Source organism: Corapipo altera, unplaced genomic scaffold, assembly GCF_003945725.1.
Source record: "Corapipo altera isolate COAL_440 unplaced genomic scaffold, ASM394572v1 50, whole genome shotgun sequence".
Lineage (NCBI taxonomy): Eukaryota > Metazoa > Chordata > Aves > Passeriformes > Pipridae > Corapipo > Corapipo altera.
The window spans coordinates 13824602-13839245 of NW_020884889.1; the positions used below are offsets into that span (position 1 = coordinate 13824602).

General features: G+C 39.4%; 1 protein-coding gene across 1 annotated transcript in view; it reads right to left on the reverse strand.

Moving 5' to 3' along the window:
• Nucleotides 1-217: 217 nt before the first annotated feature.
• Nucleotides 218-14644, reverse strand: part of LOC113947685 (thrombospondin type-1 domain-containing protein 4-like) — a 109667-nt gene continuing 95240 nt past the window's right edge. The window contains exons 7-8 of the mRNA XM_027644522.1: nucleotides 434-536; nucleotides 218-249 (exon numbers count right to left, since the gene is read on the reverse strand). Of these exons, the coding sequence (XP_027500323.1) occupies nucleotides 218-249; nucleotides 434-536 (135 nt within the window). The remainder of the gene's footprint in view (nucleotides 250-433; nucleotides 537-14644) is intronic.

The window sequence follows — 14644 nt, forward strand, 5'->3', positions numbered from 1 at the left end:
ATCATTAGAAAATACAAATTCAACAGCCAGAGAGTCCTGATATGAATGTATAAGGACACAACTCAGGTGCTAAACTGGTATAAAGAAAACCCCTCCATTTACTGAAATGGAGCCATGCTGAGCCTTTGTCATCACAAGTAAATAGAGAAAAAAAGAAGATAGTTAACACTGTAGTAGCTGAAACAGTGCTGCACCACTATACTGAGCTGATAGTACACTAGCCAAAGTAGGACTTACATGCCTTCATTCCTGTAAAATATAAGAAATACTGATGTGAGATTATCTAATTGTCTGCCCATGAATAAATGTAGCAGACAAATAGAGGAAAATGAGCAAGACTCAAATCCTCGTGGCTTCCACTGAGTAAAAATCACATTTGACTTTCCAAAACACAGTCTGTATAATAATGCAAAACCAAGTTGTCTTCCCTTACCTTCTGCAAAAGGTTCCCATTCATAAAATCGACCCATAAATGGCTTGTTATTGTATGATGCACATTGCACCTCTCTAATATTTCTGCTGCTTTCAGGACACATCTGTTTAGATAAAAAAAAGTCACATTATAATCAACAGCAAAGTTATTATTGCCTTCTTATTAAATAACTTTAGAAGGTTAATGAAGGCATTGCAAAATTCTAATCCAGGTGAATGACAGAAACATCAGGTAACTCCTTGTCTTTAAAACAGTGTGCTTTTAAGTAACAGTACCAAAGTGCCTGTAGAAGAAAATGAATTTGTGGAGTAAATGGAGCAACAGTTCTATAAAAAAAAAATAAGGCTTTAATTGAGATGTCATTTTCCTCGGCAACAAGACAACACTTCAAGATAAAGTCAATAAATTAGATCAGAATTATTTCCTTTCCATAACAACCTCATATTTTTCATCATTCATTTTCTGGGCTGAGATTCAACAGAGTTGAAACACTTGACATACGAGCTTCCTTAACTTACTAAAAGCTGGCCACACCAGCTTCTCATTCTCATCCTATGCTTCAATACCATATTACCACTTTTCCTCTTGTAGTTCCACATGCTGGTATTACAGTCATTGCATGACTTTGCATTTTAACTCGTGCCTTCAAGTCCTAACTTCAGAGTTCTTGCACCTGAAGAGTAGGAAGAGCTTCTTGAATACAAGCACACGTGTGTGCACACACAGGTATTGAGGCAGGGCAAGTTCTCCAGAGAGAAGGAACATCCTTTATGAGGTCACCTGCAATGCCAGCCTTTGGCACAGCAGCCTTGTTTACATTTGAAGCAGATTACAAAAGTAAATACAAGTTAAATAGTTAAAATACTTAATTACTTTGTTCTGCCTGTGTCCTCACATTACTGCAGTTACAGCAGAAGCCTTCTCTGTGTGTGGGCACATACAAAGGGGAGAAAGACTTCTAGAAAAGGCAGGGGGTGAATTAGAACAGTTTCTATGTTTGGAGAAATAGGCAAGCTTTGGGCACAGATGCATTTTTTGGGTATCCTTTAGATAATCAATATGACTACTAAAAACACTACTCAAGAACAGCAGAAATCCCATGAAGAACTGGGCTAGAACAGCAGAATTTTTTTCTATATGACAGAGATTTCAAGGGAAAGCTGGAGCTGATATTCTATGAAAGCAGCATGGCTAAATAACTGTGTCTTTGCAGGGAACAGCAAGAGAATCTGTAAGAACAGCTCTTGATGCAACTGCAAGTCAGTTCTTCTATATTTGTACAGTGGGAAAGATGGGTTGTCTTTGCAGGGAAAGCCAGCACAGCAGAGGTCCCCGAGGAGTTCTTGCTTTGTATCCACCATCTCTGTAAGAAGATGCTTGTAAGTGGATCAAAGAGACGTCAGAGTCAAAGGTTTTCAACTGGGCTATAAACTGTACCAAAGACATGCCTTGGGGGAAGGTTCAGGGACTACTTTATCTTCTATTAGAATCATGGTAACAAATCTTCTAGAATAAACACTGTTTCTGGCCAAGCAGCCATCTGTGCTTTGTTCGCCCACCCTTCTGAGATCTCCAAGTACATGCAAATTGTGTTTTCCTCAACAAACCCTCTAATAAAAAAACCCCAAAACTAACAAAACCAATCAAACAAAAAGCCTTCCTTGAAAATAGGACCATGAGCCACCACATTGGAAGGGTGTGACCAAAAATTTTTCTAGTGCCAAAAGAAGAAAGCAAAGCTTTATTATTCCCACAACTGAAATCCAGATCCTTCCATGCGTGGCACAACATTGCAGCACAATAATTCAGCCACAACCACCAACCAAGGCGAGGAAACTCATGTTTTTCATGGAAACCCACTACTGCACATATCCTAAAGGGGAAGGGACAGAACCTGAGCTGGCATAAATTAAGGTCACTACACACTAAATCACAGCAGAACAAACATCAGTTTGCACCAGCCAAGAACCCAGCCTGAAGGGTTTCTATTTGGAACACTTTTCCCTTTTTTTTGGCACACTTTTGCTACCAAGCCTATTGTGAAGTTTAGTTGTTTCTTGTTTTTCCTTTTCTGACCCTTGAGCTCATGCCCTTGTGTACCAGTATTTCTGGCTCATCAGCCATTTCCTGTACACTCTGCTCATACCAACTGCAGGCGATGTATGAATAAAAATATCAAAATATTCATGGCTGTTGCCAACAAATAGTGACACCCATCCCTTCTAAGATCATTTTCATATAGCTACAATTTCTGCTTTCAAACTTACTGACAGTTGCCCAAAGGACAGAGGCCCCACTGCTTTAAAGGAGAACAAAGGACTGACAAATACACTCAACATTGTGTGGATGAAGCCAAAATCAGAAGAAAAGGCTAACTCAGTAACACCCCTGCTACTTTAGGAGTCCCAACTCAGTTGCCCTTCTCTATTTCATTCATCAAGGTTTAATTACAACTTAAAATTTTGAGTCAAAATTTGAGAGAGTGACCTGGCCTGCAAAAACCCTTTGCTTTATTCTTTATATAGATTATAACGATTTTTATTTTTAGATGTCTTCCAAAGTATTTTGTGAAAGAGGTAACTACGAAGTACAAGTAGCCAAAATTACTCCAATTTATGAATCACCAAGGTTTTAAGTGTTATAGTATACTGTACATGCAGTTAACATCTATGCACCATTTACTAACCCCACCTAAATTGTTAATGCATAGCTGAATGAAATGACAGTTTTATGCTGCCTGCTGCTCAGCCCCCCTGAAAATGAAACCCTTGAGCCTTTCTCAGAAGACCTAAGAGTGCTGGGCATTCTCTCTTGGCCTCTCTGTCTTTTTAGCACATCTTTAAGGCAGAAAATCACTAAAAGGAAAAAGCATGACCCTGTACAATCAAAAGTGAAGCTGCACTGGGGGGGAGGGAGGGGGGGTGTCCACAGATCTCCCATTTTTATTTATTCCCTGAGAGCACGACCCGTTTTTACACTTCTATTTAGTTACTAATTCTGTCATCTGTAGCTTGGCTATAAAACTCCTAAAATACAGCAGCAGGCACCTGTGGGGAGAAGATGGTAACCCCAAAGAAAGCTCATGTTTACAATGTCTAGAGTTCATGGTTTGCTTCCCAGCTCACACACAGGGCTGGGAGAACTGGAAGGTGACGGAGGACAAAGCTGGGCTTACCCACAGCCCGAGGACAAAGTCAGGCTTACCCAAAGCCCTGGGGGCTGCAGTGGGATCCAGTCCCACACGGGCTGGGCTCAGTTGGGCTCTGCCTGGCACTGAGCCCCTGCCCCTGCCCGGCACAGGGCAACTGGCTGTAAAAAGCAGGCACGTTGGCATGTTTGCAGATGAAGAATGTTCCTGTGGCTAAGCCAGAGCACTGGGATTTAAACAACCCAGATCTCTTTCCAAAATTTCCCAGAGACTTTTGGAATTAAGTTTGCTAAAATATTTAACTTGCTGTGTGACTCCCCCTCAGTTCCCTCTCAGTGACATGAGGGCATTTGGGTTGTGCTGCCTGGTAGGGACTTGAAAACAACTTTTTGGTAAACAAAGTCAAATTACTTCAGTGTTTTGTTAATGACAGATTTGGACTCATCTAACAATCATGACAGATGGAGTCATCTTAAGTTTTTTGTAGATGTTGGGATACAGAAAACAGGATGACCCCTTTGAATGTTTGTAAAAAAGGAAATAAAATCTCCTTTTTAACCCATGTCTGTGGAGGCCAGAGCAGCAAAAAATACACTTTGCACCTACTAAGATAAATCTCAGATTCCTTTGTGTAGAGGCACATATAAGTTGTCTAGAAATATATACTCTCTGGTGGGAGAGGTTTTTTTTAATTATTGTTTTTTCAGTTGTGCTCTGTAAAATTAGATACAGCATCTAGAATCCATAATTTTAAATGATGTTTCTCCTACTTAAACTATGCTGCTTGGACAAACCAGTGCTGTAAATTTAACATGTAGGACTGCATTCAGCAAAGTACCTTCAAAGTGCTGGACATTTTCACACAAGGTAAAGGTGTTTTCAGAGCTTCCACTGCTGCATTGACCACGACACCTCAGCCAACTTTTCCTCCTGAACTTTCAGAATGTGAAAGCAGCAGCAGCAGCAGCACAGCACTGCAGTGATGAGCCAGACAGTGCTTAACACAAAGCATTTTAGAAGTATCCCTTAGTGTTTTGGGACCTCAGGCCAAATTTCTTGAAATGCACTGAGCCTGCTGTTGATAGTGACTTCGTACTTCAGGAACAGCAGCTTTATTTATGCCTCAATTTCTTCTGAAATATGCAGGTATGAAAGTATTCTGAGGGACAGCAACACACAATACTTGTCTTTATCATGTACCATTAGAGCTTTCCTAAAAAGAGCTGCTGGTACAGCTAAGACTGGAAAACAAAGAAACCACCCTACTTGCCTTTTAGCTTTTGGGAAACATTCAAAAAGCAGAGGTTTTTAACAAGTCTTTGACACTTTGGTTAATTAAAGAAGTGTTGGCAGAACACCAGAAAATTATCAGTCTGCCAGCAGATGTGGGCTCACATCTGCCATCAGCAAACCTGTGTCAGCACTGGGCTGAGATAAAGCACTGCTGGAAATGTATAAACAGGCCTTTTTGGTCCTGAAACCACCTCTACAGGCAATTAAAACATTGACTAAGATTTTTGGCAACATTTCGTTCTTATGACCTACAGTAACTGGCAAACTCTTTTTCCAAGGGCCCATGTTCCTTCTTGATTCTCCAGGCTCAGGCATAATTCATCATTAATATTCTCTATGTGTGCAGTGCTACAGGTTAAATTAAGTCCAAGCAATTCAGTCGTACTCCAGCTTTCATTTCTGTAGTGCTTCTATGTGATCATATTAATCCTTTGACATCCCAAAGAATAAACACGTCTCCAAAGAAAAAGAATTAAAATACTTGTTTCTGAAATAGTAATCTGCAGATTCCTCTTCCATTTTCAGAGCTTACTCTTATTGTCCTTGCAATATGCATATTCTACAAACTCCAGGTCTTTGCACAACAACCCACCATGTCTGCAGTGACCTTCTGCTCTGAACTGCCAGTGTCTTGTTCCTCCTGAAACCTACACAAGTTCCATATCCATGTCTGAAAGTGGAATGTGGGGTCCTTCAAATATTAAGTCGTCTGCTAAGTCGTTTCTCTTTGCATTGCCAAGGGCAGTGCATGGGCTTCAAACCAAGGCAACCCAGTTTTGTCTACCTGAACACGTATTGAAAGACAGCAACTGATGCATTTTAACTACTGAAGACTCTGTTATTCCTCCAATAGTTCCAATTTTTTTAAATGGTAACAGAACATGAAGACAACTGTCTGCCAACAAAAACAAAATAAAATTAAATAAGGTATGGGAAATATCTGTGGCACAAAATATCACAGGCAGATTTTTTTATTCAAAGGGAAATGATGCTCCTGAAAAACAAAAATATGCAAGAAACTTTAAAATGCATGTGAAGAACAGCTCTGCAGTAAAAATAGTGCTAGCCAGCTCTGGTTACAGCCCACAGCCACAGACAGTACACTAATAAATGGGTGGCTTGACATGGAATGAGAATTCCCATCTGTGGATGCAGGGGGATCTGCACAAGTTTACAAGGAAGGAGCACCTGTATTACAGAACTCTGGGCACCGCCTCAAGCCATGAATTCACCCCCAGCCTCTGCTGTAATGGAGATTAAGCTCAGTAATGACAATCACCACAAACCAGTGCTGTGCTTTACTGACCAGAGAGAGATCCAATGCAATCTCAGTCTATGGGAGCAAGGAACAAACACGGGCTTGCAGCCTTTCCCTTTCCCCTCACACCTCTCCAGAGGCTGCCTGTCACAGATGGTGAAGATCTTAGATGTGTGCATGACACAAAATCGTTGTATTTCCACCCAAATCTCACTCAGCCAGCGATGAGTTTGTATTTGGAAGAAGGAAGATGGTCCATGGCAGAGCTGCCCACTGGGTGCTGTCCCCGAGGTACCTCTGGCTCCACTGTCAGGGGTGGGCATGCTGTGAAAGGCAGAGCCATGTCCAGTCATATCTGTGCACTGAGGACTGTTTCTGGTCCTTTTTGATCCAGCAAAAGACCAGATGACTATCAACTCATTTCAAAGCTGGGTTTTTTTAAAATGTAGTTACTGTTTTACTCTCCCAAATTACTTTTAGTGCCCAGTTCCCTGAGGGGAGAACTACTTCAGTATCGAGACAGGAGTTCGCATAGAATATCCTTCACATGATCCCAATCAAGCATCAAAAGCTTGGCATTTGCAGCAGAAATCATAACTGCTTTGTACAACAGCTGCTCTCAGTCTCAGCAGTGGGATCACTTTTCTATATAAATATGCTGCATAAAAAAAAATCCAGCAAATACAAGAATCCCTCCATTCAAATATCTATTTATAGCAACACTACATAATGCTCAAGGTGCTTAAGCTGCACGCTATTGCCTCATTTAATGGGAAATCAATGGAAAGCTATTTCCATGTGACACAGCCTGGCTCAAAGTCTGACAAAGCCTTAACCTGGAAGGTTCAGCGTCTCATCTGTCTACATGGTTCAAATACATCTGCAAAACAGAGCATGCTTTAACAGCACTCTTTAAAAAATGGGAGGTTCATGTACTAAGGACAGTTATTTTAATATAATTATAGTAACTCTCCTTTATATTAGAAAAATCAGCCCCTCTGAAACCCCCTCCAGAAGGCACCACCAATATCAGCTTTGAAAGATCGAGAGACAAACTCATGCTTGATGCATCCTTAGCAAAGTCTACAGCCTTAAAGCAAAGTTGATCTATCTAGTCCTCATAGTTTGCAGAAAATTATGCCAATGTGATAAAACACCTACTCTAGGGTTTCCAGCAGTATCTTATTACATTTTTTAAAAACATTGTTCTTGGAGCTGCCTATTCTTTCTGGACTGCAGGTTTTATGCCACGTAGGTTTCACTGCTTCACTCTTTTATTTTACCAGCTCCATCAAAATGCAGGAATAATCCTCCAACAGTTTTCTATATGAAAGCTTAACCAATGTCAATGGAAATTCAATTGCAAGCATTCCACTTAAATGACTGGCCTTTGTGTGGGAGGAGGGACTACCTGAATGGTTCCAGCAGAAGGACTGAAAGTTTAGGGAAGTTCTGATTTGTATTACCAGGATATTCCACTTTTTAATAAAAAATTCTTATTACAGCAGTAATCACAATATTTTTAGAGAATGATCTCTAGTCTAAGTAATAACCAGCCAATTGAAATGTCACTGCAGTGTTATATGAGGCAGAAATGTACAGGCAAATGTACAGATGTTGCTACATCTAGGGGGAACTGTAAGTCTGTTGAGAGAACTCATTTTGTTCTTTTCTGTTAAAAAAAAAAAAAGCACCCTGTAATGTGGAACATCATTAGAGCACTGTAAACACAGATTAAAAATTACTATGAGTTTGCAGGAACCCAGTGCACCAGAAATTGCAGCATTATTCAGATTCTAGAGTTCTTGGTTCCATCAAAAATGAGTTTCTGCTACAACACACTCTTACACTGTTCCTGCAGCATATTCTTTCTTCCTAGGTCATATACTTAAAAAAAAAAAAGGCACCTTAAACTAACTAGCAGATACATTTGTCTTATTTTATAATGCTTTGGTGTAGCTGCAGCTGGTAGCACTGTCCATCTACTGGGGAGTTTTTCCAACTTTAACTGCTCAGACTAAAACTTTCCACTCCTGGTATCTGTCTTAGTCTCATTTTTTTTGACTGAAGCATTTCATCCAAGAATGAGTTTGAAGGAAAACAAAGGGGAGAAGTGTTTTATTTTTTCCCATGCTTCCAATATTCTGATTTTTTTTTCCCCCCAAAATATAAGTGCCTGTTTTATTTTAATGAGTGAAATGACATCAGCCAGGAAAGTCTGTTGTTTGGTTTTTTTTCAAGAATGCATCCTGTGCTTTTTATATGGAAATCTACCTAAGTATAGCCAGGCCACAAGACTCTGAAAAAAGTGCTGATAACATCCTTTGTACGCTTTTGGTCAAAACTTGTTAAAGTTTTGCAGCAAAACTGGTGGAACAATCTGTTTACAAGTGTGTTCCACGTCTGAGGCTCAAAGAGGCTGAGAAGCTTTCCAGCAATTATTGGGAGGTGCTCCTGAGGTCTGTTTGAGGGCAGAGACTGTTCTTTATAACCACTTGAGCCTGTTTCAGGCAGCATGGACAAAGCCAATGCCTGTACCTAAAATGCATGGAATACTTTGGAAAAACTTAGATAAACCTTGGGACTGGGAGTCAAGAGAAAGCTTTTTTTGGTTTGTTTTAATGCTATAAAGTAAGTCACAGGACCTCAAAGGAAGGTTTAATCTCAAGTTAGAACAGATTGTCCATGCAATTACTATATAATTTGGCTTTTTTTGCCTGTGAGGTCCGTTCTCACATGATTACATACCATTTTTTCCATATGATCTATGACTCATTCAGTGTGCAGAGTGGACCTGCTCTGGGGATGAGCCAGGAATATTTAATTAGAGGAGTTATTTACATAATCTCTGTCTCAGTCACTATAAAACCCAGTAGGTATACAATGGACATACAGAATAAGGAACATGAAAGACAGTTTCTGAAACCAGCTACTCTACCAGCTATGAGGTAAAAAATGTCACTTATGGGGCAATTTATTTAATCCAATCCTCTCCCAGTTTGTGAACTATGTACTTTCTGTTTTGGGGGTCTGACTGAAAACCTCTGGACCTGATTTGCAGATGAGCTGCCAAATCATAATTACAATTTTGGCCAATAGAAATTTTGCTTTGACTGTTGTCAAGTAATAAATATGGTACTGAACAGGGGGAAAAAATCCAATCCAAACTACTCAACAAGTGGCACTAAATTATGGAATACTTATTTCAAACATCATTCTTCCACATCCCAGCTCCATTTCTGACAACAGATTAGACCTTGCCATCACACAGCAGCTTTGTGAATTTTAAAGCAAACACTGCAGTAACAGTATCAACAACTAGTCTTTGGAGAAGACCTTTTTTCTCATCTTCTGCAAGGAGCATTTCTAAGGCAGGGAGCCAAGGGCTGAATAAAAAAGAGAATAACACTGAGTAGTGCATCACTCATAACTAAGCTGTTGATTTATGCAGGGACCCTGGGGTAAAATAATATATTATCAGATAATTAAATAGTTTTCTTAACACAGGAGTTACCATATGATTGTTGACAAAACTCCAGTTCTGAAAGCTCTAAATGGCTGCGGGTTTGACTTTGTCCTTTTAATGGCACTTTGCTGCTCCAACTAAAACCTCACATCATCAAAAAGACTGACATCAGGAAGTGACCCAAACTGAGGTCTCAAAACAGCCATCAAGACAATCAGGATTCCTTGCTGCCTTTAACAAATGCAGATGCAAACAGACATTCAGCAAAAGCAAGCAGGACGCTGTTGACTGGCAAGTTACTGAATGCTGAAGCCAAACCCCAAAGCCAGTTTGCAGATCAAAGTAAGGGCTGTTTCCGTGGCTTCTTCCCCCCACAGATCACCCACTGCCTCCCTAACACTGCTGTGACACACATAAAAAATGTAGGATTGGTTTTTCCACAAACACGAGTCAAGAGTTTGAAGAAAAACAGCCTTACCAACCTATCACTACAACAAAACTCTGTTTTATTAATTACACTTGCGTGGCTCTACACGTGCAATGTGCTGCCCACCAAGGTGTTATTCCTGGGCAAACACACAGCACACTGGATGAAGTACAAGCAAAAGTGAGACAGAGCACCACAGACTGATTTTTTTTTTTTTTTTTTTTTTAATCTCACCACAGTTTTAATTATTTCTGGGCTTTGCATTGCTCTGTAGGCAGTTAGATCTTAATGTATCGTATGCAAAAGTCTTATTTAACTGCTCTGGGCACCACAGGGCAGGTAGTGCCAGCTTCCTTCTTCACCACTTGTGGGGGAGAGGATTTGGGCTGCCATTCCTCAGCTGTGGTTACACAAAGGAACACATGCTTGCTAGATGTGTGTTTATGTTTCCTAACTTTCTACACGAGTTTTGGCCATTTGCTGCTTTCAAGCACTGCTTAAAAATTCTAAAATTGAAAAAAAAAAAACAAACAAACAAATCACAAAACTAAAAACTCTAACAGCACTGCTAACAGGTCACTAAAACAGATCACTTCTCCTTCAACACCCTTAGATTACTTTTGGCAGCTTCTCTGCACTTCCTTCATCCTCTGTTCACCTCGGTGGGTACCAGAGAGGATTGGGATTGTACTGGTGGCACTTTCACTTCAAGTTTCTGTATTCATGGAATTTATGCTCTTTTCCTGCTATCTGGCTTGAAAATGTGCCTTAACCTTGGTCATTGTTATCAGCAATACCTGAACTACAGTCCTAAAAATACCTGGAAAAAATTACTCTTTCCATGTGCCAAAGCAGATGCTGACATCTGACAGTGTTTTCTATACCTGTAATTAATGGGAATATTTAACAAACGTTCCTAAAAACAACATTTAAAAAAATATTTGCAAATTAATCACGGGATTTCCTCTGATCAAAGTTTCTAAACATTTGCAGCTTTCTCTGCTTTGAAAACCTGGATGCAATTAAACTGACATAGGAATAAAAAGCACATTTCTTGTTCAAATTATAGGAGTGGTGAGAAATTACACACCGGAATTTCAGACAAAGACTTGTGTCACTATGAATTGACAAAAAGAAACAAGGACAAGCTGGAATGCCTTAAAATTCCTCCCACAACACTTGACTATATTGATAAATGATTTCTACTCAAATTTGCAATACCCTATTAAACAAAACTACAAATACACCAGGAATGCAGCCATCTGGTAGCAGTCCAAATTTTCATTGATTAGTTTCCTCTTTAAAACTGGGCACAGAAATTACAACTGAACAATAACCAGGCACCTAAACCACCCTGTTTCACTGCAGAGTGAAAATCTGCTTCATTTTGACAAGCATCCCAAGGAAGATTCCAAATCATTCCACAGTATTTTAAGTGCTAGTGATGCTGTTCATAACTGATGAAGTGATTGCATGACTATGGATCTTTTTCTCTTTCCTTTCCTCCATCATACGAGCATTTCATTTACCCTCATAATTAGCAAGGTAACTTCTCAGACAGTTGCAATTGCCACATGAAACCTCACATTCATAGTTCACCAAGAAGTCAGGAAACAAATGCTTTAGTCAACTGATGTGCATTTGATTTTGAGGCACTTAGATGATTTATTAACATTTTTATGTCATGTTACTACCGCACATAAGTGAGGGTCTGAATCTTCAGCTACTCTTGGACACAAATTCACATCAGGCAGTACACAGACTTCTCCAGCTTCACCATGAGACTCATTTAACAGGCTCAGAACTTCCAAATCAACATCACAGAAGAAAAAGGCACCTCAGTGCTTCCTGCAGGATCATAAAATACTGAGGTTCTACTGCTAACATACCTTCTGAAGTCCTGTACATTAAAAATCAAGGAGAGATATATATTGGGAAGTTGACAGAATCTCTGGAAAATTCAGCTCCCAGAGTGCTCAAGCTAAACCCCAAACATATCAATGGTGCTAAATGTATATGAATTGTGTAACTCTAACACTAAATTATGGAAATGGTCTACCATGTACAGACACCAAGAACAGAGAAAGGACTGCCCTAAGATACTTAGGAAATGCAAGAAAGCAGTGGAAAGGATTATTAAGACATTTTTACATGAGGAGGGACTTTTACATGAGGAGAAAACTTTAACCATTAAATTGTCCTGGGCTATAATTGCAATGGTTTGAGATATGTCATATTTAATGTGAAGGGATGTGTGGTCACTGTTTCAAAAGCAGTGCTGCTGTCTGTGAAGTGAACACAATACCAGTGAGCAGAGATGTTATTATGGATTTTTCAAATCTATGGTGTGAGTCCCAGTTCTTGTTTTATAACATTTGAATGCAAAACATGGGTGAAAGGAGTTGATGCCACTCATTACAGACCATAATGCAAACTAGAAGCACGTCACAGAATGTGTCAATCACAGAAAAGTTGGTTCTGTACGACACAAGGCAGAGAGTTAAGATGGTTTCATTGACAAATTATGGCAATGTTGGCTTTTCTTGCCTTATAATTACTCTAGGTGTAAAGTGAACATTTAAGTCCCTCACTGTGTTTGATAATTCCCTTGCATACTTAGTAGATTTTTATCACTGACACACACTTTCAATCTTTGTTTTCCAGTGGAATATTCCTGTTTTCTTGCCTTAAGGTGTTTATTCCATCCTAAGCTTCACTATACTTTATTTATATCTTATTGTCTTTGAAGAAAGTCAAAGATCCCATTGTTCCTGTACGTTTTTGAGAGTGATCATAAGAACATTAAAGATCCCACAAGTCACTTCTCCCAGACCTGGACAACACAGAATACAACAGTAGCCATGTATACATTGGCTGCACCTTTCCCTTTGGTCTGTGTTTTTACAGTTCTTGGCACAATAGGGTATGACTCTTAGACTCCAAGACACTAAACTAGTTCAAAATAACTCAGATTTATCCAGCGAAGGAAGTAACTCAATTTTCAATTAAAAACCACAAGCCTGTAAACATTAAGGTTTTCTGAACTGTGCGATTTTGGACTTATTATAAACATTTTACTAGATTAGTAAGCAATCAACCTAGTAATAATTCATTTGTGTAAAACAGCTACCTCTGTCACTGGCACAACTACAGAGCACATTTGTGGAATAAAACTCTTTGAGAGAGCTTCTAAAGTTAGCCCAGCATACTTTTCCTAATGATTTAAGGCAGACAATTTCCCATAATTATTTAAATTCTAATAAGAACGTCATCATGCCAAATACTTTGCAATACAGTGTTCTCAGCTGTTGAAGGGGCTGTCATAAAGCCACAGCAAGGACACAGAGAGGAAACAGCTGCAGTTCAAGAGCTTTATCAAAGATGTCTCCATGTGAATCCTTTGTACACAAATGACAATTCATCAAAGTACATTTTAAGAGAGGTGTCTCTGAGCCAGTGCCTGGTATGTTAAACCTGTACTAGTGAAATGCATTCTGAACTAATATTTACAAAATCCTGCTGCAAATATCAAAATAGTCAAAGAAAGGACAGTAAAACCCACAGTAATGAAAGCTTTTAATAAGTTTCCTATACGCCCATGGAATGTCAGACTACCAGACCTACACACAGTCCCACAGTGTTCACATGGAAAATTCCTCACATAAAGTTAAATTTCCTCAGGAAAAGATATGTCATCATAACCCCACTTTGCCACTTATGTCAAACACCTACTCTGTACAAATCTCAAATGAGAATAAATAAACCACACAGTAGCTCTTTGGAAATAAGAAGGAGCTTTTCAGTTTTAAAAAAGAAAGTTCAGTTAAAACTACATTGTCTTTTGTTAGTCTTTACCTCAATACCTGAGCACCCCCAACTACAATAAAGAATGCACACTTGCAGAACCCTGTATCACTTCTGAAAAGACTAGTCTGGGAATTACATTTGCTGTTCCATACAAAATTAAACATTTCCATTCCTACCTTTGTTAACACTTGAAACCTTGGAAACATTTCAGTTTCTATAGAGTGGAAAACTTTGGAAAAAACTGAAACACCAGCGAGCTGGTGAATGGCCCAAGATCCCAGGTGCCAAGGGAGCCTGCCAATGCCTACCTACGTGCTTAGGGGAGAGAAAAGCACATCACTTTTTAATGAACTCAACACGTTACTGCAGGACTTTTCAATTCCATTTAATTGGGGGTCTGTGTCCAAAAAAAGCCTTTCAATGGCAAAGTTTTAACTCATACCAGTCAAAAGTAGAATCATCATCATCATTAAGGCTCTTTGGGCAATTAAATATATTAATTTATCCCATCACAATAGAGTGGGGGATTGGTCCTGAGCCTTTTACTTCATCTCTTCAATTGTAAAACCTCTTTCCATTTCCAAAATTGTCTTTTTGGATACTTTGCATTCCCTGCTCAGGTGCTGTTCCCAAGTGCTCTGCACACAGGAACACAGATCCAAGTAGAGGACTCTCATTCACAACCAAAAGCTGGGTTTTCCATAGCTATGCTACCAGAACAACAGTATGCACAGCTGAAGGGTCAGGGCAAGAAAGTAAAAGTAATCATTGTTTTCTGATCCTCTCTAGATACTTCTCCAAAACACAACTAC